This window comes from Cucurbita pepo, chromosome LG19 (assembly GCF_002806865.2).
Source record: "Cucurbita pepo subsp. pepo cultivar mu-cu-16 chromosome LG19, ASM280686v2, whole genome shotgun sequence".
In the NCBI taxonomy this organism is placed as follows: domain Eukaryota; kingdom Viridiplantae; phylum Streptophyta; class Magnoliopsida; order Cucurbitales; family Cucurbitaceae; genus Cucurbita; species Cucurbita pepo.
Window position 1 is genome coordinate 2,711,637 of NC_036656.1, and position 24,056 is coordinate 2,735,692.

Genomic DNA, 24,056 nt, shown 5'->3' on the forward strand with positions numbered 1-24,056 from the left:
TTACAAACTATGAGTTTTAGGACATAAAACCCAACAAAATATGCTATACCGAGCCGAATAATCCACCAAGCTAAGTCAAAAGTCGAGTCTAGTCGTTGGAGTAACGCACAAAGGGGTCGATTGGACGAAGCCGTGCGCGAGCCATTGTCTAGTTATCGGCTCATCATGCATGGGTATCTATTCTAGATCTTACCCAACTTTCGACCAGTGAACCTTGTCTTCTTTGCCCGATTTTCTTCTTATGCCTAAGTTTCACTTTCGATGATTGCATGTTTCCTTCACCACCCACAGCTTGCTCCGGCGACCATGTCTTGGGTGACTGAATCCACGAAATTGACCCCTACACAACCGTTTTATGAGAAACCAAACCCACACGATTTTTTTCTCTTTTTGGATCTACCCGCACAATGTGGAAGAATGAGTGCTTACTCGTTTGCGTTCAGCAACCGTGACGATGCTTACTACCATGAAGGGTGCACAGTGTTAGATGAACATGACTCTCCATAATGGAATGATATTGTCCACTTTGAGCCTAAGCTCTCATGACTTTGCTTTGGGCATCCCAAAAGATCTCATACTAATAGAGATAGTATTTTTTTATTATAGTAATTGTGTGCTAGCAAACTCGAAGAACTTCCCCACATCTCTTCTCCTCTCGACTTATGGTGTTTTGTAGATCGATAAGATTAATGAGTCGAAATAGCTACAACCTAACGAATTCCGTTTCTTTAATTCTTGCTCTATCATGCATAATTATCAATAAACATATTAATTCAACGAAGTGATCATAACAAAGTTGCACTAAGCTCAAAGCCTTGCATAATTATCAATTCACTATTAAGCTTCAACATTGACATCTAAATGATTCTAAATAAACATCACGATCAGTAACCAGCAGAGCCACCGTGGGTGCAGCCGCAAGAACTACAAGATTGACATTTCATAACCTCCCCCACGGTCGCTACCGCCACCTCCGGTCCTCCGCCATATATCCTATCGTACCGAAACTCACCACCGGCATACCGAAACTCACCACCGGCGTTTAAGGAGCCGAAGTTGCCACATCCAGCCGGGAAGTTGGTTCCACCAATAGGATTTCCATTTTGGTCAACCACTATGATAATTTTTCCGGCGCCGCCGCCATAAACGGCACCTCCGTTGTTCATGTTTTGCAATGCTCTCCATTTACAACACAAAGTTACTATGAAAAGACTAAAACCGCAAAACGCAAATACCATAATCATTATCGGAGCCATTAAGAATACAATGTCGTCGTTATCCATGTTCCGCAAACACTGTTCTTTCTATCTTCCTTTTTATAACAAAACAATTTGAAAATTTCAATGGTTTTATTTTTAAAAAGAACATAAAAAATCTGTTAGATCAGTTGACTTTGGGAAATTTGAGTGATTGAAGTGATCAATTGACACATTAAATATTGGTTTCAAGAATGTTGATAAGGTCAACCGTTGAATTTATTGGTAAAGATCATGGAAATAGAAGAAAATACAATATAGAGGCGTGTGGACTTTTCAAAAATAATTATTCTCCAAGCTTTGAATGTTTCCTAACTTTTTTTTTTTTTTTTTTTTNTTGGCCCACTTCTATACACGTTATTTAATTAAGACACAATCGAGGTAAATTATCTTATTGTTGGAACGTTATATGTTTGGTTGGATGAATTATTTGTTGTATGTTATTTTTATATGAATACTCATTACGATTTTATATAAGGTAGAGATGCTAGCTATGGGACTGATGCGAACATTTCTATAGAACGATGAATGCTAGCTGTGGTTTTAAATAATGTATGCATGCTAGCCTTGAGACTAATGTGAACGCTAGCACGAATTGGTAAAAAATGCCACCACAATGGAGACTGGCAATATGACCCTCCAATGTTTCGTGGCTATCTATACATTTGAAAATGTGGTGATATGGTCATAAGGGAGAATGATGGTATGACCCCTCATATTTCAAGTCGATATGGTCACGTTTGATGATATAACTAATAAAAGAAAGGTTAAAGACGATATATCCCGATGTGTAATATAATAGAATCACTTACATGGTATTTAAAATACTCAATTTTTTTTCAAAGCATTTTTCTTTCCGTAAAAAAAGAGAGACCATAACATACTCAAATTGATTTTGAAATTTTAACGTTATTTATTCATAATCGGAAAAGAGATTTTGAATTAGACCCATAATTCAAATTAACAAATCAATTGAACTAAACTCATAATCGTATCGAAAGACGAAAAAACAAAAGAAATTGAGATGGGTTGGATGGCTATTAATAGAAATCCTAGAAGTAGAAGTATATGTGTCGTTGAATTTGAAGAGAAGGGTAACTCACCATATAAAAATTGGAATCCCTTACAACATGGCAGCCTGAGAGAGGGTGTAGTGAGACCTCCTCAAAATAGAAATGAGTAGCAAACCAAATGAATTCCTATAGTTACACACACACACACACACACCAGATGAGAAGCAAATTGAAAGAGCAAATCTATGGACAATGGCACCCTTCGCTCCTCCTTGGATCCTTCTCCTAAGCCACCGCTGGGCGGATGGCGAGCCGTCAGATTCATACTCGGTAAAATTAGTTAATTTGTTGTGTTGTTTTTGTTGTTTCTCTTTTGATTTGATTTCAGGGTTGTGATTAGTTTTGTTGTTGTGGGGTTGTGAAAAAATGAACGCAAGCAAATGAGACGTTTGAGAAGCTGGCGTCCATGAGTTTGATAGCCAATTTGATATTGTATCTGCACACCATGTATAACTTGGACAATGTTGATTCGGCTTATGTGTTCCAAATCTGGGGTGGCACCACCAATTTCTCTCCCCTCGCTGGGGCGTTTCTTGCCGACGCTTATTTGGGAAGGTTTTATACTCTCCTCTTTGGCTCCATCGCCTCCTTCCTGGTACTTTTCTTCTCTTTAATCCCTCTTTACCATGTTTAAGAATTAACCCTAATAACCCCACTCCTAGTAGAAATTGTCGAATTGGGCTTTTACCTCTCGGCTTCCCATTTAAGAGGCTTATCCGGGTTTTCACACCCCTAGTAAAAAATATGTTTTGTTCTCTTCCACAAACAGATGTGTGATCTCACAATAATTCGAGCAATATTTGCTAGTAGTGAGTTTTGGCTATGTTAGATGAACACGATTCTCCACAATGGTATGATATTGTCCACTTAACTCTACGCTCTCATGGTTTTGCTTTGGGCTTCCCCAAAAGGCCTCATAACAATGGAGTTAGTATTCCTCACTCGTAAACCCATGATCATTCTCTAAATCAGCCGATGTGAGACTTTCATCATCCAACAGGCTGTTTGTTTTGTTCTCCTCCCCAAACATATGTGTGATCAATAGTCCAGATAATATATGATAGCTGTGGGCTTTGGTAGTTAGTAATTGTCTTAGCTGTTAGTAATTGTATTAGTGCCAAATATCGAACAGTGCGCAATGAGGACAACATCGGACAGTGTGCAATGAGGACGCTAGACCCCGAGGAGGGTGGATAGCGTCTCCAAGAGGGTGGATTGCGAGATGGCTTTCCTTCAAGGTTTTAAGAGGCTTATGCAAGTTTTCACACCCTTATAAAAAAAAATGTTTTGTTGTCTTCTCACAAATGTGTGAGCTCATAATAGTCCAAATATGACAATATTTGCTAGCTATGGGGTTGGGTATTAGAATCACCCGGCGGTGTGACAGCTATGACATTAAACCTCAAAGAGAGTGGATTATGAGATCCCACATCGGTTGGACAGGATAACGAAGTATTGTTTATAAGGGTGTGGAAACATCTCCCTACCATAGACGTTTTAAAACAAAACCCTTGACAGGAAGCTCAAAAGAAAAAGACAAAAGACAATATCTACTATTTGTATCTGGGTTTGAACGGTTACAATTAGAATAAGAACCGAGCATGTTGAATTTGATTTTTTTTTTTCTTTTTTCAATTAGACTAAAGAGAAGGGATTGTCATGGAAGTTAATAATGAATTTCTGATTCATGATAGGGCATGGGAGTATTGACCTTAGGCGCAGCCTTACCTGAAATGAGACCACCACCATGCAGCAGTGGCAAAACCGACTGCATACAATCTAAATCATGGCAACTCGCATTCCTCTACCTTGGTCTTGGCCTCCTTGTCATCGGAGCCGGTGGCATTAGACCCTGCAACATCTCCTTTGGCGCCGATCAGTTCGACACCAACACCGAAAAGGGCCGAGCCAAACTCGAAAGCTTCTTAAACTGGTGGTACTTCCTCTTCTCCATAGCCCTGGTCATAGCACTCACCCTCGTCGTCTACATCCAAACCAACATCAGCTGGACCCTCGGCTTCGCAATCCCCACCGCCGCCTTCATCTTTTCCATCGTCATCTTCCTCCTCGGCCGCCACTTATACATCTGCAGGATCCCCCAAGGCAGCGTCTTCGCCGACATGGCCAAAGTCCTCATCGCCACATACCGCAAACGCCAAATCCCAAGACCCTCTCCAAATCACTTACATGACCCTCCAATGGATTCCTCTAAGCTCCCACACACCAATAGATTTTTGGTTTTTGACAAAGCCGCTATGGTTATTGATTCCTCCATGGAATTGGACGAACAGGGGAGGTCCAAAAACGAGTGGAAATTATGCACCGTTCATCAAGTGGAGCAACTCAAATGCGTTGTGGGTATCGTCCCAATTTGGGCTGCCGGGATTTCGTGTTTCATTTCAATGCAACAAATGGGTTCTTTTGGGATTTTACAAGCGATTCAAATGAACAGATTTCTCGGCCCCCATTTTGAAATCCCCCCAGCTTGGATGAGTTTAATACCCATGATTGCACTTTCGCTTTGGATTTACATTTACGAGAAATACGTTGAGTTCATGAAAAGAAAAACCCATCACAACAAACGCTTCTCCATGAAAATGAGAATCGAAATTGGGATTGTGATGTCGGTTTTATGTATGGTAGTCGCCGGAATTCTCGAGAAAATCCGACGAGACTCTGCCATTGAGAACAGGACGTTTGTTTCGCCGTTACATGTTTCTGTGTTGATACCGGAATTCGCATTGTCGGGTTTGACGGAGGCATTTGCAGCCATTTCAGTGATGGAACTTCTCACGACGCAATTGCCGGAGAGTCTGAGGACGGTGGCCGGAGCTATATTTTTTTTGAGCTTGTCGTTGGCTAGCTATCTGAGCTCTGTTCTTATGGGGATTGTGAACAGAGTAAGTAAAACAGGGGATTCAAAAACATCATGGCTTGAGGGTAATGATCTTAACAAAAACCACTTGGATTACTTTTTCTACGTGGTGGGTGTTATAGCAGCTTTGAATTTCTTCTACTTTCGGTTTGTTGGTACTAGATTCTTGCCGGAAGGGGATGTTGATCCGCGGGGGAAGGCAGGTGAAAGGCGGTCGGACGATGAAGAATCTGGTTTTAGATGATAAGAGGAGATGTAATGATGATGTTTGGCAGTTGTTGTCATATGTATGATTGATTAGATTGTTTGATTCAATCTGTTTTCTTGTGGGAACTCAGATTTGGAAGATGAGCTTAGTTTTTGAAGTTGAATTTTAGAATTAGGAAGGGGAAGTTTATGACTCAAAATCTCTTGAATTTTGTAGACCTTAGTGTTCAACCTATAATAAATTTGTGTATGCATACACCCAACCAAATTTCATAAATTTGATACTCTTATCACTCCATCAGTAATCGTTAAGGATATTTAGACTTCGATTACTATTTATTATCGGTAATCTCTAGCATTTTGCTAAGAAAGACTTATAGATGATGCCACACATTTCACCCCATAACCATATTTTGATTGAATCTTTAAAACGAATTAGTAATAGTTATCAATGATAATATCATTGTTCATAACTTAATGGATAAGATATTTGTTCTTAGCTTAATGGATAAAACAATTAATTGAACCTATGGAACTGTTTGATAATCGTCATCCATGATAGCATCATTGTTCATAATCACTATTCATAGCTTAACAGATAAAATATTTGTTCATATTTTAATAGATAAGACGTTCATTAGGACAGATAAGACATCGGTTAATTCCTGAGTTACAACGGTAGGAAACCAAGGACATATATATATATATATATATATATATATAAAAAAAAGCTGCCTCTCCAATCAAAACCTTTATAAAAAAGCACCAAAAATTCTCTCTTATTGAGCCGGAAATCCAAACCCCAAAAAAGATTATGGCCAAGATCGACGCCCTACGTCGGTACCTCCTCCCATGTTTCTTTCCCCCCACCGCAACAGCCACAGCCTCCTCCGCCGCCCCCAAGAAACGTCTAAGCACCTCGCTACGCGACGACGTTGAAACCACCACCAACGGCTATCCAACCGACGACCAAGATTCCCCATCCACCACTCCCGACAGCGTCACACCAAAATTCTGTACCGCCGCCACTGCCATCGTGGCCCCACCACGGCCCTCGAAAACCATGGTCATCGGAACCATCTTCGGCCACAGACGTGGCCACATGTGGTTCTGCGTCCAACACGACCGGCTACGAACCAAACCGTTTCTCCTCCTCGAGTTACCGATTCTGACTCACCAACTCGTCAACGAAATGCGGTTCGGACTCGTCCGAATCGCCCTTGAATACAACGGCGTCGAACTCGGGTTTTGTCCTCTCCGCTCAATCCCCATTTGGGCAATGTCCTGCAACGGCCGAAAACTCGGGTTCGCAGCCAGGAAAAAAAGCGGCGACCCGGTCCGGTCCATGTTGAAGACAATGCAATCGACAACAGTCGGAGCCGGTGTAATCCCATCCGGATTCGGGTCGGACTCAGAGGAGATTATGTACATGAGAGCTAATTATGAGCACGTGGTGGGCAGCGCTGACTCGGAGTCGTTTCATCTAATCAACCCGGACGAGTACCCAGGTCAAGAACTCAGTATCTTCTTACTCAGATCTCGTAATGGGTAATTAATAAAAATCGTAACTTTAATTTATTCATCAAAGTACAAAAATTATTCTACTAAGTCAAGTTTATAAGCTCACAATCAAAACTCCCTGTGTTCTTGTTTTCCATATATATTTTTTTTTAATTCTTGTGAATGGATAATAATTTATTGTATTTTTATTATGATTTTAATCAATATTTTCGGGAAGGTTAGACTTTATTGAATTGATAAATAAATACTCAAATTAATGTATATGATAAAGTAATCATATTTATTAATTCAAAAAAATATAGTTAGCGAAATAATAAGAGATGTTTGTGGTAATCATCATAGTCATGCACCATGTTGGTTAAAGAGAGAAAAATAAATTTAAATTTGATATGCCTAATCGAACCAAATCAAATTGATACAAGCTAAATATATTATTTATGCATATAGGACCAAATACGATTGAAATTCAAATCCTAGGTATGGGCTGTTTCACCTCGAGTTTTCATAACTCTAGTAACCCCCATGTGTTGTTCCATAGTTTACTTGCTTTACCACGTCATCATCCACATCATCCAAAGTTAACCTTTGAAGTGTCATGTCAGCCGCCAAATCATCACAAAATGATTGTTGGAGTGTCGTCATCTGGTTGTGAGATTGCCACGTATGATTTTTTTTTTTTTAATAAAAAAACTTTCAAACTTCTTTTCTCCAATAACTATTCAAGGGGCATTGATATCAACTTTCCACTTTAAACTCAACCTCGATAGAACAAGACCCGGTAATCTTTAACTCCCAAGACTAAAGATATATACATCATCAGTGACGTAATTCGATATAATCAAATATTAGCTTGTAGTTGTAGTCATCATATTTTTGAAGTTCCTAAAGTTGAGGATGCAGATTACGAGATCCTAACTCAATCATTACACAAGCCCGTGAAAACGAAAGCAAATGATGAGGACAAATGGGAAGCAGTAAGTGATTGGAGAAGAGAGAAGAGAAAAGTATGAGGAGTTACGAGCATTATGATTAGAAGTTAAAGGCCATTGTTTCCCCAAGAAGCTTTGTAGTTTAATATTGCAATGCATAAAGTGGATACCCATCATAATAAGCTTAAGCTGCTGCTTTGATGATTGTTTTTGTTCTAAGCTGCCCAACTGAATGATCATATGCCACATTCTTTTCATACAAAATTATTATTGTTCTTCCCTTCCCTAAAGGTGTCTCTTTAGTTCGTTCGATAAAAAGTCTTGTTTAAGATATTTGAAAGTAAGATGCTTGAGAATAGAATGTCTCGTAATAAAATGTTTGTGAATAGGATGTTTTGTATTAAATATTTAAAACGTGTCTGTTTAAATAGGACAATATATGCTAATGATGGGCTTGAACTATTACAAATAGAATCAGAGCCCGACACCGGGCGGTATACAAGCGGGACGCTGGTCCCCAAGGGATGGATTGTGAGATCCTACGTTGGTTGGAGAGGAAAACAAAACATTTCTTACAAGGGCGTGAAAACCTCTACTAAGTAGATCCAACCTTGAAAGAAAATCCAATGACAACAATATCTACTGTTGAGCTTGAGTTGTTACCATCACTTTAATTAATTAAAATTATTTTAAATGAGATGGGTAATAAATCTTATACCATAACATTAAATTATTAATAAAATAATAAAAAAATAATTTATATAACATGTGCGAATATTTAATTTATTTTAATTAATTATAGAAACTATAATTAATTAAATTAATTATGCTTTAAAATTATGATATATTAATAAATGACCCAATCAAAATGAGTCCAATAATTTATTATAAATAATCTATAAGTCATTAGTTTTTATTATTGAAAATCAGTAAGCTAACTAATAACTAATTAGTTATAATTAATATATTGTTATCTAATTAATTAATAATTTTGGTTAATAAATAATTCATTTATTTAATAAACTTTTATCTATCCCAATGATTTAAATAAATTATTATTAATTCATTCTATTTAAATAAATAATTATATTAATTTAGATAAATCGGTTGGATGAAAGTCACACGTTGGCTAATTTAGAGAATGATCCTGAGTTTATAATCAAATAATACTATCTTCCATTGGTATGAGACCTTTTAAGGAAGTTCAAAGCTAAGCCACGAGAATTATGCTCAAAGTAGACAATATCATACCATTGTGAAGAATCGGTGTTCATCTAACATGGTGTCAGAGTTATGCCCCTAAACTTAGTCATGTCAATAGAATTCTCAAATATTGAACAAAAGTATAGTGAGCCTCGAAGGCATAGTAAAAATTGACTAAGACTCCACTTGCATGAGGCATTTTGGAGGAAGCCCAAAGCAAAGTCATGATTAAGTGGATAATATCATATGATTGTGGAGAATCAGTGTTCATCTAACAAAATCGATTGATGAGTTATATTCAAAATGAAAATGAAAAGTAAATTAATAGACATGCTAACAGAAAATCCATGAAACTACTAAAAAGATAAGCTTGAAACAAACATAAACTTTGAATGTCTGGTTATCATCAGCTTTTGTTTAGAGAGCTGTCTGAATTGAAAAGGCCCTTTCAATATTATTCTATTCTTACCACCAAATTTGCTTCCTTCCTCTTCTTTAGTGTTCTTCGTCTGTGCTAACCATCATTGGTGAGATGGCAAAGCACAGGGCCTTTGTCCCAGTCAACAACATCATCATCATCATGAATCATGGCCGTTCAACCATTGGTTGCCTGTGCTGCCTGCCTGCTTCTTGCCCTTTCTCCAAATTGTATCACACACAGATTCAACACCCATTGGATTGGCTCTTCCTACTAACTCATCCTTGCCCTTCAACCCTGCTACGGTTCATCTCACATATTTGGTATGTATGAACATTAGTATTGCTTGAATTCATGTATGAGCATGGCTTATAGCTATTAATTTAAAGGTTTGCTTAACGTTGTTATGAGATTTGGAGTAATTGTCGTTTTGTGTTTGTCTAGAGACAATTAGGAGAAACTTTGTAAGAGAGACTTTGTAGTGTAAGAGAGTGAAATATGCACTCGTAAACACTTTTGTTATAGTGTCTAGCCACCACACGTGGATGTAAGAAAACTTTTTCTCTCCGAACTACATAAATCTTTTTCTCTTTGTTTAACTTTGGTTCGTGGGTGTGTGAGTGCGATCAATATTCCTTTCATTGTGGCATTTAGGTACAACAATCATGAACATCTTAGATAAAAGATGTATTAAAGACTATTTTAGAGGGACGAGTTAAGCAGATTAGAACGCAGTTGGAGGTTCTAGTCGAGGAGAGCCAAGAAAATATTAAAATTCTTCTAGAGATGAATTCAAATACTGATCTGATATTAAGACAGTAGTACATTAAGAACATCTACCAGAGAGATTTAAGCACCTGAACTTCGAACTTTACACAACTCGAATCTCACAAGTCTTCAGCTTCACCAAAAGAGTTCATTGGCAAACCGATAATAAATAAATGAAGAACAGGACAAGTGACATCATGGAAAGAAACAACTGAACAGACAGATTCAATGGCCACGCATCAATAAGCAGACAATTCTAAACCAAAAATAATAATCAGTGCAATGAGGCCTACGTAGCTCTTCGAGATGGGAATAAAAATGTCGAGCTTTTAATGGTAATCGGAATGGCAATTGGGTTAACTCTTCCTGTACAAGATAAAAATACTACTAGTCTCTTGGCAGTAACAAGCAAAAATTAAACGCCACAAAATTTCTCGATTCAAAACTAATGGACGATCTAAACTCTACCCTATTGACCAGTATCCTATTTTCTATGCATCTCAATTTGTTCATCACCATTGATCACTACTGCCTGGAATTAATAAAGTGACTTAAAATAAGCACTCAAATGGAAGAATGGCTACATCTGAGAGCAGCTATGAACTGGTGGAAATTCGAGATAGAAATGTTTTCAGAGTCTCGTACGTCATGAAGACGATGCCTACACTTGGGACGACCTTGTAGTACTCTGGCAAGATTCCTCGGTACAAACCTTTAAGACCTTCTGTCTTCACAATGTATTTAAATGTTCCATACAAGCCAGTCTTATAAACACGGGCCCGACCACCTGCACCTTCCAATTGCATCCTTCGTCTCATAAGATCCAAAGGGAATGTAGCTGAACGAAAGACAAACAAGTCCATTCTTAATCCAGGTAAAACAAAATAACTATCATGCTAAGCATATCAGTTAAATGCATTATACTATTGCAGGTGAATGTGATGCACTGGAAAACCCAAATTCTATCAGTTTGATTCAATGGAAAATTCATCACAAAATGCTGACACTATAGCACATCATCAGATGGGAACGCATAAGTAGAAATTGAAGAAACCACGCTTACCTGTTGATGATGCTATGCCTGAAAGACTACCACAAGCAAGACTGAGCATTACAGTGGAGTCCTGAGGTCTGGAGTCAAATCAAATGCATCATTATTTATGCCAAAACACGGAAGCACAGAACCAAAGAGTGCATAGTACACCCAAATATAAACTAACCATATATTTTTTTACCTTCGAGATTGCCAAAATGATCTCAAGCTCTCGTAAACTGAAAAGCTGATGGCTATACTTGGTCCAACAACCTGTACCAGGCAGAGTTTCATAAGGCTGTTTAAGTCAAATGAATGAAGCAATATGTACGTATATGTATAACTAGAATAATGCATACCAACAAGGTGGCTCCAAGTCCTTTATACAAACCAAAAAAACCTTCTTCTTTGCAAATAGTATGGAATGCGTGCCCGATGCCTCTGTAATACATGGTACTTCTCTGTGGAGATTAAATATGAAAAGGGTTACTTCAAAGAAAGAAAAAAGAGGTACGCAAGGATTGGATGTTATAACTACAACATGCCATGCTAATAATAGCATTTTCTTTTGGGATACAACAAACTTCTCAATAAGAAATTGAAAAGTTAAGAGATATCATCCCCACAGGCATAAGCAAAAGCAAAACTCACAAAAAAAGCCAATTAATCATACACCCAAAAGAGCTTGGCAATCGCCACTCCCTTCAAACGGGAGAAAGAGACTCTATATGTTCTGTTGCCCAGATTCTACCCTTGGAGCCTTAGGGTGAAAGAAGCAGAGCAGCATAACCTTCAGAAACAAAACTCTCGCCTACAACAGATTTCAAAATAATATTTTCATCCACGCTCTTGGTCGGTGTAAATTTTTTTTACTTACCTTTCACCGACTATATCTTAAATAGCCTCATGAAAAACTCTGTTTTCTTTTTTGTAAATTCAGTATTCCGAATTTTTCCCCTTCCCCTTTTGTATGTTTCACCCTTCCATTGAAATTTCTATTTCTTATCCCCCCCCCACCAGCAGCAACATCAACAATAACAAGAATTGACCTGTGCAGCAAGTCTGGTCCTGACAAGGTCCAGTGGGTATGTAGCAGAGGCAGCTGTTATTCCAGCCAAACCACCACCAAAAAAATGCACAAGAAGATCGGCACTGGCATTGCCCTGATATCTTTCCCTAATAATTGGCTGCAGAAACTGCAAAGACGAGGGAAAAGACAAGAGGCGGTTATAAGAAATATTAGAATGCTGACAGCCATCAACTACCAACCAAGAAACTCAAAGAATATCGTAGATCATTCCTCACCTTCTTGTATTGTTCATAAGCATAGAAACTAACTGAAGAATAAGGTAGGCGGTGAGCTATTGTGACCAGATTGCCTTTCCAAAATGCTCGGAATCCCTCTTCATTGATGATACGTGAAGCTTCATGCCATATGCTGGCTTTCCTCATCGATACGACATCCGAGTGCATGCCTTGCACCTGGTAGAGTTGAACCGTGCAAGGAAGTCAACCAACTGAATTAATTCCATTACAGAGCAAGAAAACTTAACTAATCTATCAAGAAAACCCCAGATTAACACAATGATGTAATCAAAACTCTACCTAGTGTAAAGTAAAGCCAAGCCCTGAGAATAATTCAATATCTAATCATCCCTCGTCTTCAACCCCCTAGTAATGAAACCGGAAAGAATATATACATTAGAGGAACCCTGGTCAACCCACAAACAAGGAGCAATGCAATTGCTTTCCTAATCCCACAATGATGTAATCAAAGCTTCTACAATTTAATACCTAATCATACCTCATCTTCAGCCCGCTATTAAAATGAAACCGGAAAGAATATATACAATAAAAGAACCCTGGTCAACTGACAAACAAGGAGCAAAACAATTGCTTTCCTAGGAAATTTTAGACACTGATCTCCTTAATCAGAAAAATAACAATAATAATAATAAATAAATAAACCCTTCCGAGATGTACTTAAAAAGCCGGTAAAGAAGTAGCAGACCTGAAAAAGGATAGTGAGACGAGCAAGAGGCGCGGTACATGTCTTGCTAAAGGCACCCGCGATACCACCGGCTAGAAGCTGCTGCACGGTGCCAATCTGCGATTGCTGATTCAACGACGACTTGTTCTGACTTTGTTGCTGCAAAAACTTCCTGGCGCCGGCGTCGACGACGGCTCCATGGGCAGAGTTAAGAGCCTGCTGCCCTCCTTCGACCACTACACCAACTCGAGCTTCCATTTTCAGTTGCCGTATCAAACGGTGTTGGAAGCTGGCACAAGAATGGCTGATCTTGATCTCACATCCGTCTTAAAAGGAAAAAAAGAAGAAAGAATTTGGTAGCAAAGTTTGACGTTGAACAGAGCAAAAACCCTAGAAGAAGAAAACGAATAAGCCCTAAAAGAACCAAGATTATGGACTATGGAAAATTGACCCGACGGATTTATTAACGTTATTGTAACGAATGCTCTTTTTATGTTTTCATTTTTTTTTTTTAATTATATATATATATATATATATATATATATATTTTTTTTTTTTTTCCCTTTTCTGAAGTTATAATTTTATCTAATTCATTTTAGAAGTTAATACATTCAAAAACTTTTTACTTTTTAATTTTTTTTTTAATATTCTTTTTATTAAATATCGATAAAAATGAATAATATATTAGACTTTTTTTTGTCGAGAATTAGAATTTTATCATCTACATCAAAGAATATTTCTCTCAATAACGAATTTTATAAAAAATTATTTTTCTTACGTAAATTTATATCAAATGTAATAGATCATATTTTCATGTTACACGAGTACGAGTACTCGTAAAAAATGTAAGAGATATTGATATCCTTAATAATATTTATTATTATTATTATTTATTGATATTTTAACCTTATCTTTAAAAAAATAAAATTTATTTTATTTAAGGTAGGTGTCCAGGAATTAATTAATATATATATATATAGTATAATTTTAAATTATAAAATAATCTTTAATTTTGTTTAATAAATTTTTGTCAGAATCATAAACTTAAATATTGGAATTAAAAATGGATTCGCTAAACTCATAAATTAGAATATTTAAAGATGAAAATGAAAATGAAAATGAAATAAAAATAGAATAATTAAAAATCAATTATTTCAAAGTAACAGTTAATATTGACTCGTTTATTTATTTATTTTTACAAAAGAAAAAAGAAAAAAAAAAAAAAACCAAATTTTAATACCGACTTACTCTTCTTTTTTGTTTTTCTACAAAAGAAAAAAAGTAATTTGACTTAAACACGTGTTGTAAAGACTTTTATTTTTGGCCCAAAATTCGCAAAATCCACCAAATATATTCAATACCGACTCAATTTATAAAACTATTCATAAATTTTAATAATATCTTTCAATATTTTAAAAAGTATTAAAAATACGAGCGGGAGCCACTGATAGAGCAAATTCTGACTAAACTCGATCACTTGGGGGTTGTAGGAGGTCTTTTTGAGCGCATCTTTTTCATATCAATCAAGCGGGTTTCATTTCATTTTCCGGAAAGCCTATCATACTATTCCACTTTAGCTAAGCTAATGATGAAAGAGGATCTGGATTTGTCTGCAGATGATGATGATGTCCACTCTTGGCTCGATGCACTTAACAAAAGGGAACTCTCACGATGAAGAAAGAATTTCCTTCGTAATTAAGCAGCATCCTTTAAGTAGGGGTGCGTTGGACTGCCGACGAATAATAGGTACCCCACCCCAAGCAGAGTTAGTGAGCCATGTAATAGGTTTTTGACAGAAATACACTTAATTTTGTTTTGGACAGAAATACACTTAATTTTGTATAGAAACAGTAAATTTTTTTTTTTAATACATTAACAAAAATACTGTTCAATTTTAAAAAGTTTTATTGATACATTTACCGTTAATATTATATTTAAGAAATATCCATAAAATTTTAAAAATAACAGTAACATTATTTACCTTTTTAAAAAATTATTGTGGTCAATATACGGATGAAAACCATCTATAGATACCTTATAAATTATTTTTTAATGTTTTAATGTTACTTCGGAGGGTTAATATGTATTTTTGAAACCTAATATTAACGGTAAAAGTACTTTTAAATTTTTTTAAAAAGTTGAGTTTTTTTTTTTCTTTCTTTTTTTTGAGTTTTTAAAAAAAGATTAAAGATATTTTTGAAATTAAAAAATGGAAGAATATTAATGAAACTTTTCAAAAGTCAAAAATATATTTTAAACACTTTTAAAAGTTATATGGTATTTTTTTAAAATTATTTAAAAAGTTCAATGATATTTTTAAAATAAGGTGTTAATCCTTCGGTCCAAAACTAACCGAATATTTTTTAACCTTTTTAATTTAAGGTATTATTAAAATTTTAAAATATATATGAATATTTTTAAAATAAATGCAAAATTGAAAGATATTTGTATTAATTTAGCTTTTAATAAAAAAAAATTATTTTTAAATCTAAGGGATAAAAATAATAAATATAAATATTAATAAACTTTTTTCTTTTTTCTTTTTTTTAATCTTGGCCCTTCTTACTAATTGCTTTTATCTTCTCAATTATATTGGTTTTTGTTACTGAAAATTTTTAATATTGTATGACAATAATTGTTACCATAAACTTTTAATTATATCGGATTAAACTTAGAAATTAGCATTGATTCTAACAATAAATTTTAAATATTCGTGATGTAATAGCCAAAAATAAATAAATAAATAAACAAATAAAAATAATTATAAAAAGTAGTTAAAATNTTCCAGAGTATGCCCACTGGCTAAGAACTGTGGGCCAGCGGTGTGCGAACTAGCTGGTAAGCCCATACTCGCACGTNCCCATGAAAGTAATCGTTACTGAAAAAAAAAAACAAATCAAAAAATATAATCTTTAGATGTACTTGAGGAGAAAAAAAAAGAATGAGAATGACCTTTACCCAAATGAGATTCACCTGAGATTTACGTGTTCATTTTCTTTTATCCTATTTTTTTTAGAAATCACAACAAATTATAGTTAGATCTTCGTTGAATTATTACAATGGTCTAGCTTTGAGTTAGAAACTAAATGTTAATCATTTATACGATTCTAGTAAATAGGTCAGATTAGTAATATTAGATTAAATTTTTATGAGTAGCCAAATGAATAGATTAAAAATAGAATGGCCAAGAAAACTTTTGAATAGGAAACACTGAGATAAGGAAAGATTTGGAAATAGAGATCCACCATAAATTTGGAATACATGAGAACAGAATTAAAAGGCAACAGATAAAAAAAAAAAAATTAGGGAATTAAAAACCACAAACTAAATATGGAGGGAAAGGTAGCGTAAATATAGAGAATAGTAAAGCTCAGAATAACTTGGCTGTATCTACTTTTTATACAACAGTAATCATGAAAAATGAGATTTTTAATAAAAATATAATTATAGATATATAACATTCGAAGACTTCTAACCATGGATCAATATAAATGAGAGAAACAATTTTGTAGAAATTCAANTCTTCGTTGAATTATTACAATGGTCTAGCTTTGAGTTAGAAACTAAATGTTAATCATTTATACGATTCTAGTAAATAGGTCAGATTAGTAATATTAGATTAAATTTTTATGAGTAGCCAAATGAATAGATTAAAAATAGAATGGCCAAGAAAACTTTTGAATAGGAAACACTGAGATAAGGAAAGATTTGGAAATAGAGATCCACCATAAATTTGGAATACATGAGAACAGAATTAAAAGGCAACAGATAAAAAAAAAAAAATTAGGGAATTAAAAACCACAAACTAAATATGGAGGGAAAGGTAGCGTAAATATAGAGAATAGTAAAGCTCAGAATAACTTGGCTGTATCTACTTTTTATACAACAGTAATCATGAAAAATGAGATTTTTAATAAAAATATAATTATAGATATATAACATTCGAAGACTTCTAACCATGGATCAATATAAATGAGAGAAACAATTTTGTAGAAATTCAAACTTGAAACTGATGTCATTGGCTCACATAGGTTGACTTGGAGTTCAATGGACTTTCATTAAGGATAACGACGAAATCAAACTTTCATTAAGGATATATTCGTGACGACGACTTAAGCTAGCCAGGTAAGTGACCTTACTATCGGCATGGTTGTATTTTGATGTTGACACGTGCCTTGTGGTTCTGCACGTGTCATATATATTGATATGTGTGAATTGTTTGTGGATCGATATGCTTCCTATATGTTATGTTATGTTATAATATGTGGATTGTAGGATAATAATTATGGTACGATGTGCTCAAGGATATGTTTGAGATAGGATACGAGAATGATGCACAAAATGAAATGTAACGATAGGAGTAGGATACGTTCATGAAACGTTAAGGTTAGGTTATGTACCGGAGTGCTACGGATAGGAGAGATTGATGAAAGAATACGGTTAGGTTATGGGTAGAAAGGGATAGGTTTGTGATAGATTGATAGAACGATAGCGTTAGGATACGTTATTGTGACGATATGACTAAGGTACGTTACGTAATGATATGTCTGTGATAGGTATAAGAACGTTAAGGCTATGGTAAGTTAGAGAACGATATGACTATGAAGTGTTTACGTTATGACTTGTTTATGATATGATACATTGTATGCTAGATTATTGTGCTTAAGTATGTAGTTAGGTGAACGTGAATGTATGTTATGTATGCTTTTAGTCTGATGTGATGTGTAATGCATGTAACGATATGAGGTCCTTGAATGATTATGACATGTTTGTATGGAATATGTGAATGTGAACAGCATGAATTGTATGACATGAAACACGGTAAACTGTCTGGAACCATAACTCCGATAGAAATGTGTATGAAATGTGAAATGAAAATGAGAATGACATGAAGTCTGAAACGTGACAGGGGGGTTATGGTCATTAAAGATAAATGTAGAAATAGGGGGACCTCATGCATTAGGTGTGTTCATGCATCTGAGGGATACCCCCATCCCATCACGAGGGTACGGACGCGTACATCCAATGGTAAGACAATGATCGTTATGCATTGCATAGCACTGCCGTGACGGTTCTAGTTTTAACGGGTCCCGACATAAGGGGCTTCCAGAGTATGCCCACTGGCTAAGAACTGTGGGCCAGCGGTGTGCGAACTAGCTGGTAAGCCCATACTCGCACGTATGGGCTGTGTGTAGAGTATATGGTACACGTCCACGATTACCCGTTAGGACAACACCGTAGGGAAAACGAAACGAAAGATAGGTCCCATCATTTCATTGCAGGTGATTGTTGCATTTAACCTCAATAGTGGGGTCACTTACTGAGTATTTCTTTAAATACTCAAGCCACGTGCTACTACATTTTTCAGGTTAAGGCAAGGCATTCCTGTACGGCTGACGACGGCATCGCAACTCGAGATCATGGCACATGCATAAGATAGTGGTATTTATTTTCTTAGACTTAGGATAGAATAGGGTGTTTTAAACTTAAATGCTTATTTATTTCATTTCAGGTCTTTTGTTGTGTCGTTTTAAAGATGTTTTTGAAACACGTAAGTCCATGGCTGTATGTTTTATGAAATTTAAATGAAGTCTTCCGCATTCAATGTTTATGGTACGTATACAGTAGCGACCTTAAATTAAGTAAAAAAAATTGGATCGTTACACGTAATATTAGTAATTTCAATAAAAAAAATTATGTGGGATGAATACACCTATCAATCATTAAAATTACTGCAAATTCAAAATTCAACAAATTAGCAAACAACATTCTTTCATCCATAGTAATTTAAAAAACATTATCATTTTAACGACCATCCTAAATCATAGATAAAGAGAATACGATTATATAACGGCTCATACACTTGTATTACAATGTAAATGCTAGTAGGGGTTAGCCAAACGATCCCTAATACTAAATTTGTCTTGAAGGGTAAGAGACCACATCTTGTAGTGGTAGAGGCATGAAGGCATTCTTCATGTGATTATATTATTGGATACCTTGGATGTGGAATATGAAAGGGTCGTTAGTTAACTTATAATAGTGAACCAGTTGGATACACATGGTCTAAATTAGTGTCGTGAGTTGACACGACTAGGGTCGTGCCTTAGATGCATATGCTTTGCGATGCCATTACATTATTTTATGAAGATTGCTCAAATAATATCCAATTATCCTTCGACAATCAACGGAAAAAATAGTGCAAAGAATCGCAATAAACGCATCAATTTAAATAATATTAAAATTTTACAAAATTTATATTCATTAAATAACTTTATCAAAATTCATCCATTTTAACCCAAAAAAAATATTTACCGAGTATAAGATAAAATGGATACCCTTAATAAATTATAGATAAAAATCAAATTTTTGTTCTGAAATTTAAGAATATAAACAATAATTTAACCCTTTTTTAACCAAATTGTTTTCTTTGAAAATACAAATGAATCATATTCCACGTAAGCATTTCTTACGTGTTACAACTGAAAGTCGGTCATTTTTGACCGATTCAACTTTTGTGTCCTTCAAAAGGAACTACACATGTTACACGTGCTTTCCTTTATAAAATATAAAAAAATTACCAAAATCGTCATTTCCAAGCCTTAATTTATTAATTTAGAACATCATTATTATAATATTTTTTCGATCATATTATATTATGGCCACTATTTTTTTTTTTTTCATGCAACTCGACTTATTTAAGTATATATTGTGACCAAGAGATCGAACATTTAAATTTTTTTACATATATTAGCAGCTCTCGTCAAATATAAGATGACATTCAACGACCGTCATCTACTCACCGAACTCAAGTTTGAAGATTGACTCTTGAAATGAAGTAATTCTCGTCAAATATAAGATGACACTTTGATAAAAATCCAACCACTCATCAATTGCATGTATCTAATAGAGCAATTACAAGAAACAATGTAAAGAAGATTTAAGTATCAAATCAAGAAAATAATGGAGTGACAATAAATATCATTTAATTTGACATTTGAAGATGATTGGAAGACATTTTATCTTATGTAGTTGAACTACATTTAAGATTATTTATTTTATATCTTATTTTCTCCCATTTATATTTAATAGGTTTTATGGTAGTTTGCAGTTGGAGGTTGAACTAGATTATGTTTGAATTTTTTTTTTTGGTCTACTTAGAGACATGCAATATTCGAAATCATGGTGGAATACAAAAACCTAGTGTTTGAGACCTTTGGACGTTATGTTTCTTTCAAACCTTACTCTATGTTTGATGTTGAAATCGATTCATTAGATTAGTCACTATTTCTGGAGTGATTCCATAGACTCCAAGTTTGATCTAAGAGTTACTCATCTTCTAACCCGCTCTTGGTTGAAATCATTCGTTAAGTTATCTTCTTTGTAAAAGTTTGCAAAGATATAATAAGGACCTCTAGCTCTGAAAAGTCCAGTATTGTTGACACTTATCACACTTCAACAACCGTCATTTACTCACCGAACCCGATTTTGAAGATTGACTCTTGAAATGAAGTAGCTCTTGTCAAATGTAAAATGATACTTCAACAACTGTCATTTACTCACCGAACCCGAGTTCGAAGATTGACTCTTGAAATGAAACAACTCTCGTCAAATGTAAGATGACACTTCAATAACTATTATCTACTCACCCAACCCGAGTTTGAAGATTGACTCTTGAAATGAAGCAGTTCTCGTCAAATGTAAGATGACACTTCAACATTTGTCATCTACTCACCCATCCCGAGTTTGAAGATTGACTCTTGAAATGATCGTTTTCCCCATCAGCGGTAGGGATGCAGCATTTTGAGAAACTAATTTAACAAATTTGGCCAACTCCAATTTCATCTGGGATTATAAAATTCTTACACGTAGCTCAAATTTTATGAGTATAATGTCTGAATCAAAACAACCTAGCTGCCCATGATGTCCCAAACCGAACATCCTCAGCCAACAAATCAATTAAAACCACTCATTTACAAACCCTTCACCATTGCCTTCTAACCCAAAGTTAAAATGCTGAGCTGCATTGATCGGAAACGGTTCCGTGAGAGTGATCCCGCCGTAATTCTGGTGGAGCCCCAGAGTTAAGGAAACGTTTCCCCCGCCCCCGCCACCGCCCATATGGGCGGCTCCTGCAGCCACATGAGGGTGGTGGGTCGGAATGAAATTGGAGTTGGACAAGTTCAGTTGGTTGTGATCTTGATGTGATGAAGATGCATTGTTATTATTGCCGTTGTGGGATGAAATATGATCGTTGTTGTCGTTGTTGTCGTCGTTGTCGTTGTTCTGATGAGATTTCCGAGCTTGCCTTGTTTCTAGCATGTGGATTTCTTCCACCATTGGCTTCCAAAGCCTCACTCTTGCATTTATAAACCAATTTGATACCTGAACAAAAGTTGATTCATAATTCAACCAAAGAAATTTCATGAAAAATATGAACTTGTCGAATTCAAATTTAGAATCCTACTCCGAACCAACCTGGCTTCGCGAGAGACCAGTTTGGCTAGCCAGCATGAGCTTATCCGTGTCAGTAGGATAGCTACAACATTAAAACAATCAAAAGCTTAAGCGGATATATTACAGTAAATTTAGTCTTTTTTATCCATTCAAATTCTCAACGTGTTTCTTACGGATGAAGGAAATGTTCGAAGAGCCACGCTCGGAGGACAGTGACAGCGCTCTCCGGGAGGCCTCTTTGAGGTCGCCAAACGGGTTGGTGGTTGACGAATGGTGCATTATTGTTGTTGTGAATGGATGTTTGGCAATATGGGTTGTAAGGCTGCTGATTCTTCTTGTTGAATTGGAGCTGGTCGGCAATGGTGTTCTTTAAGAATTTGAAATGCTTAAACATGGCTGTTACGGCCAAGTTCATGTAGGGCGCTGCATTGCCAAGCCCTGCAGCGTATTCAAATGTTGTAACCACAGCTTGCATCTGTTGATAGTAAAGCTTATATCTTTTGTATACCTGTGGAAGAACATGAACAACAAAACGGCAACGTTCAGCTATCAGTTAGTAGATATCGTTTTCTTTAGACTTTTACTTTTGGGTTTTCTCTCAAAAATTTTAGACCGTCTTTTGATTTCACACTTTTATAAAAAATGTTTCGTTCTTCTCCCGAATTGATATAGGATCTTAAGTAACGATTAAAAAAACCTAAACTTTTGACTACCTAAGATTCAATCATGATTCCATTCACAATTCTCTCTTTTTTTTTCTTCAAAATTGAAGGAATTAAAGGGTTGCTTTAATAGAATTGTTGGGGGGTTAGTTCATTATTTTAAATCTAATCCATTAGTCCAATCAAAATCCGTCACGTCAATCGGTGAAAGTAAAAACAAATCTTTTGTCTACCAATGTAGAAATGATTTAAAAATGCATGAACATAATGAACACACAAAACAATAATAAAATAGCAATCAATGCAATTAGGAGCGTTTTTTTTTTCTTGGGGTTTGCCAAAGAACAATCAGGAAGTAAAAACTAGAAAGATCGGCAACAAAAAACAGTAAATTTTAAATTTTGAAACAACCCCACATCGAATCGATCAAAAAAACATCTGGGATTTGAACGAAATGTCGAAAGATTATGAAATTAACGTTTAGTAGAACATATATACCTCGTCCAGCATGGTAACAAGCCTGGATTTTTTCCTCCGGCTGTCGGCGCCGCCGTCGTCGTCGGTAGAGGTAATCGGATCAGGAATATCACCGGCCAAGCTTTCAAGAAGAGGGTCAAGGAGGAGGGGATCCGGCGGCGAGTTGTCAAACAGGTCATGAAGCAGCTGCTGAGCGGGCTTCAAGAATTTGGAGGCTTTCAAAAGGGAGGCGGAGTAGCCAACAAAAGGGAGGGCAGAGGCGTAGCGCTGCTGGAGGTTGAGGTCAAGGGACAAGGGTTGGTCAGGGAGGAGCGGGGGGACATGGGCGGAGGTGGCGGCGGCGGTGGGCGGAGGAGGAGGAGGTGGGTAATGAAAAGAGGGATTTTGAGGAAGTGGGTGGGAATCAAAGTGGGAGGAGATCAAAGAAGGAGGATGATATAAAGGAAGCAAAGCAGCGGCGATGTGAGAATTATGATTATTGTTTGCAATTCCCACACGAAGCTTATCTCTGCAGCTCTGGTGTGGGACATGGTACACTTCAAAACCCTCCTCCGCCATACCCAACACACACACACACACAAAAGCTTAAAGAAGAAGATGAAGAAAGAGTTGTAATTATTTAATTAGCGAAGAGGAATGAATGATTGAGGAGAGAAGGAAGTGATTGAGGATTGTAAGAACACAAACACACAAACTAATACATAACATACACATAAAAATTGCATCTTTTTTCTCTCTCTCTCTCTCTCTCTCTCTTGGGATAGGGTTTGATGAGAGGTGAAGAGGGGAGCTGTCCATTTCAGCTTAGGGATTCTTTTTCTTTCTTTCTCTTTTTTGCCCTAAAAGATAAAAGATTTAAACTTATGATATTTTGATCGAGAATAAAAGAATTTTAGGTCGGTCGGTCCGTCCTGCTTACTCAATTATTTGTTCACTTACCCTTTATTTATTTATAGCAAGAGAATCGAATTCACTTGAAAATTCAAACACTTTGAGGTTCTAGGCATGGAACGGAGTCACTACGAAGAAGTTCCGGGAGTTACGAAGGAAACCTCGAACTCATATTGGTCATGGGTTGAGAACGAGAATTGAATTCACCGAAACCTAATTTACCGTTGTTCCTCAGTAGCTCAATGGTAGAATGAAATTCGGAATGAAAGGGTTCACTTTGACCATTAAGAGTAGAC

The 24,056-nt window shown here is 36.0% G+C and overlaps 4 protein-coding genes across 4 annotated transcripts; 2 read left to right on the top strand and 2 right to left on the bottom strand.

The window, feature by feature from the left end:
• The first annotated feature begins 2,512 nt into the window (after positions 1 to 2,512).
• Positions 2,513 to 5,530, top strand: LOC111782215 (protein NRT1/ PTR FAMILY 2.8-like). The gene is made up of 3 exons (XM_023663041.1): positions 2,513 to 2,599; positions 2,707 to 2,924; positions 4,024 to 5,530. Exons 1-3 carry the CDS (start codon positions 2,515 to 2,517, stop codon positions 5,446 to 5,448), a joined length of 1,728 nt encoding a protein of 575 aa, XP_023518809.1. The 5' UTR covers positions 2,513 to 2,514; the 3' UTR covers positions 5,449 to 5,530.
• Positions 5,531 to 6,225: 695 nt separating this feature from the next.
• Positions 6,226 to 6,963, top strand: LOC111780977 (protein MIZU-KUSSEI 1). Its single transcript, XM_023661360.1, has one exon. It carries the CDS (start codon positions 6,226 to 6,228, stop codon positions 6,961 to 6,963), a length of 738 nt encoding a protein of 245 aa, XP_023517128.1.
• Positions 6,964 to 10,550: 3,587 nt separating this feature from the next.
• LOC111782261 (mitochondrial substrate carrier family protein B-like) lies at positions 10,551 to 13,733 on the bottom strand. Its single transcript, XM_023663099.1, has 7 exons — positions 13,295 to 13,733; positions 12,589 to 12,765; positions 12,333 to 12,479; positions 11,643 to 11,744; positions 11,486 to 11,556; positions 11,314 to 11,381; positions 10,551 to 11,088 (listed from the first exon to the last, which is right to left on the bottom strand). The coding sequence occupies exons 1-7, from the start codon at positions 13,529 to 13,531 to the stop codon at positions 10,847 to 10,849; spliced, it is 1,044 nt and encodes a 347-aa protein (XP_023518867.1). The 5' UTR covers positions 13,532 to 13,733; the 3' UTR covers positions 10,551 to 10,846.
• Positions 13,734 to 21,107: 7,374 nt separating this feature from the next.
• Positions 21,108 to 23,610, bottom strand: LOC111781953 (BEL1-like homeodomain protein 9). Its single transcript, XM_023662697.1, has 4 exons — positions 22,891 to 23,610; positions 21,904 to 22,238; positions 21,752 to 21,812; positions 21,108 to 21,658 (listed from the first exon to the last, which is right to left on the bottom strand). Exons 1-4 carry the CDS (start codon positions 23,425 to 23,427, stop codon positions 21,233 to 21,235), a joined length of 1,359 nt encoding a protein of 452 aa, XP_023518465.1. The 5' UTR covers positions 23,428 to 23,610; the 3' UTR covers positions 21,108 to 21,232.
• Positions 23,611 to 24,056: the final 446 nt, after the last annotated feature.

What these genes read in the sequence shown, in the direction of transcription:
- LOC111782215 (XM_023663041.1), top strand. Translation starts at nt 2,515, where the DNA reads ATGGACAATGGCACCCTTCGCTCCTCCTTGGATCCTTCTCCTAAGCCA. An exon ending in AGCCGTCAGATTCATACTCG is followed by an intron (nt 2,600 to 2,706) that starts GTAAAATTAGTT and finishes AATGAACGCAAG; the next exon opens with CAAATGAGACGTTTGAGAAG. An exon ending in GCTCCATCGCCTCCTTCCTG is followed by an intron (nt 2,925 to 4,023) that starts GTACTTTTCTTC and finishes GATTCATGATAG; the next exon opens with GGCATGGGAGTATTGACCTT.
- LOC111780977 (XM_023661360.1), top strand. Translation starts at nt 6,226, where the DNA reads ATGGCCAAGATCGACGCCCTACGTCGGTACCTCCTCCCATGTTTCTTT.
- LOC111782261 (XM_023663099.1), bottom strand. Translation starts at nt 13,531, where the DNA reads ATGGAAGCTCGAGTTGGTGTAGTGGTCGAAGGAGGGCAGCAGGCTCTT. An exon ending in CTTATGAACAATACAAGAAG is followed by an intron (nt 12,480 to 12,588) that starts GTGAGGAATGAT and finishes TCGTCTTTGCAG; the next exon opens with TTTCTGCAGCCAATTATTAG. An exon ending in GACTTGGAGCCACCTTGTTG is followed by an intron (nt 11,557 to 11,642) that starts GTATGCATTATT and finishes TGCCTGGTACAG; the next exon opens with GTTGTTGGACCAAGTATAGC.
- LOC111781953 (XM_023662697.1), bottom strand. Translation starts at nt 23,427, where the DNA reads ATGGCGGAGGAGGGTTTTGAAGTGTACCATGTCCCACACCAGAGCTGC. An exon ending in TTGTTACCATGCTGGACGAG is followed by an intron (nt 22,239 to 22,890) that starts GTATATATGTTC and finishes GTTCTTCCACAG; the next exon opens with GTATACAAAAGATATAAGCT. An exon ending in TTCGAACATTTCCTTCATCC is followed by an intron (nt 21,813 to 21,903) that starts GTAAGAAACACG and finishes TTAATGTTGTAG; the next exon opens with CTATCCTACTGACACGGATA.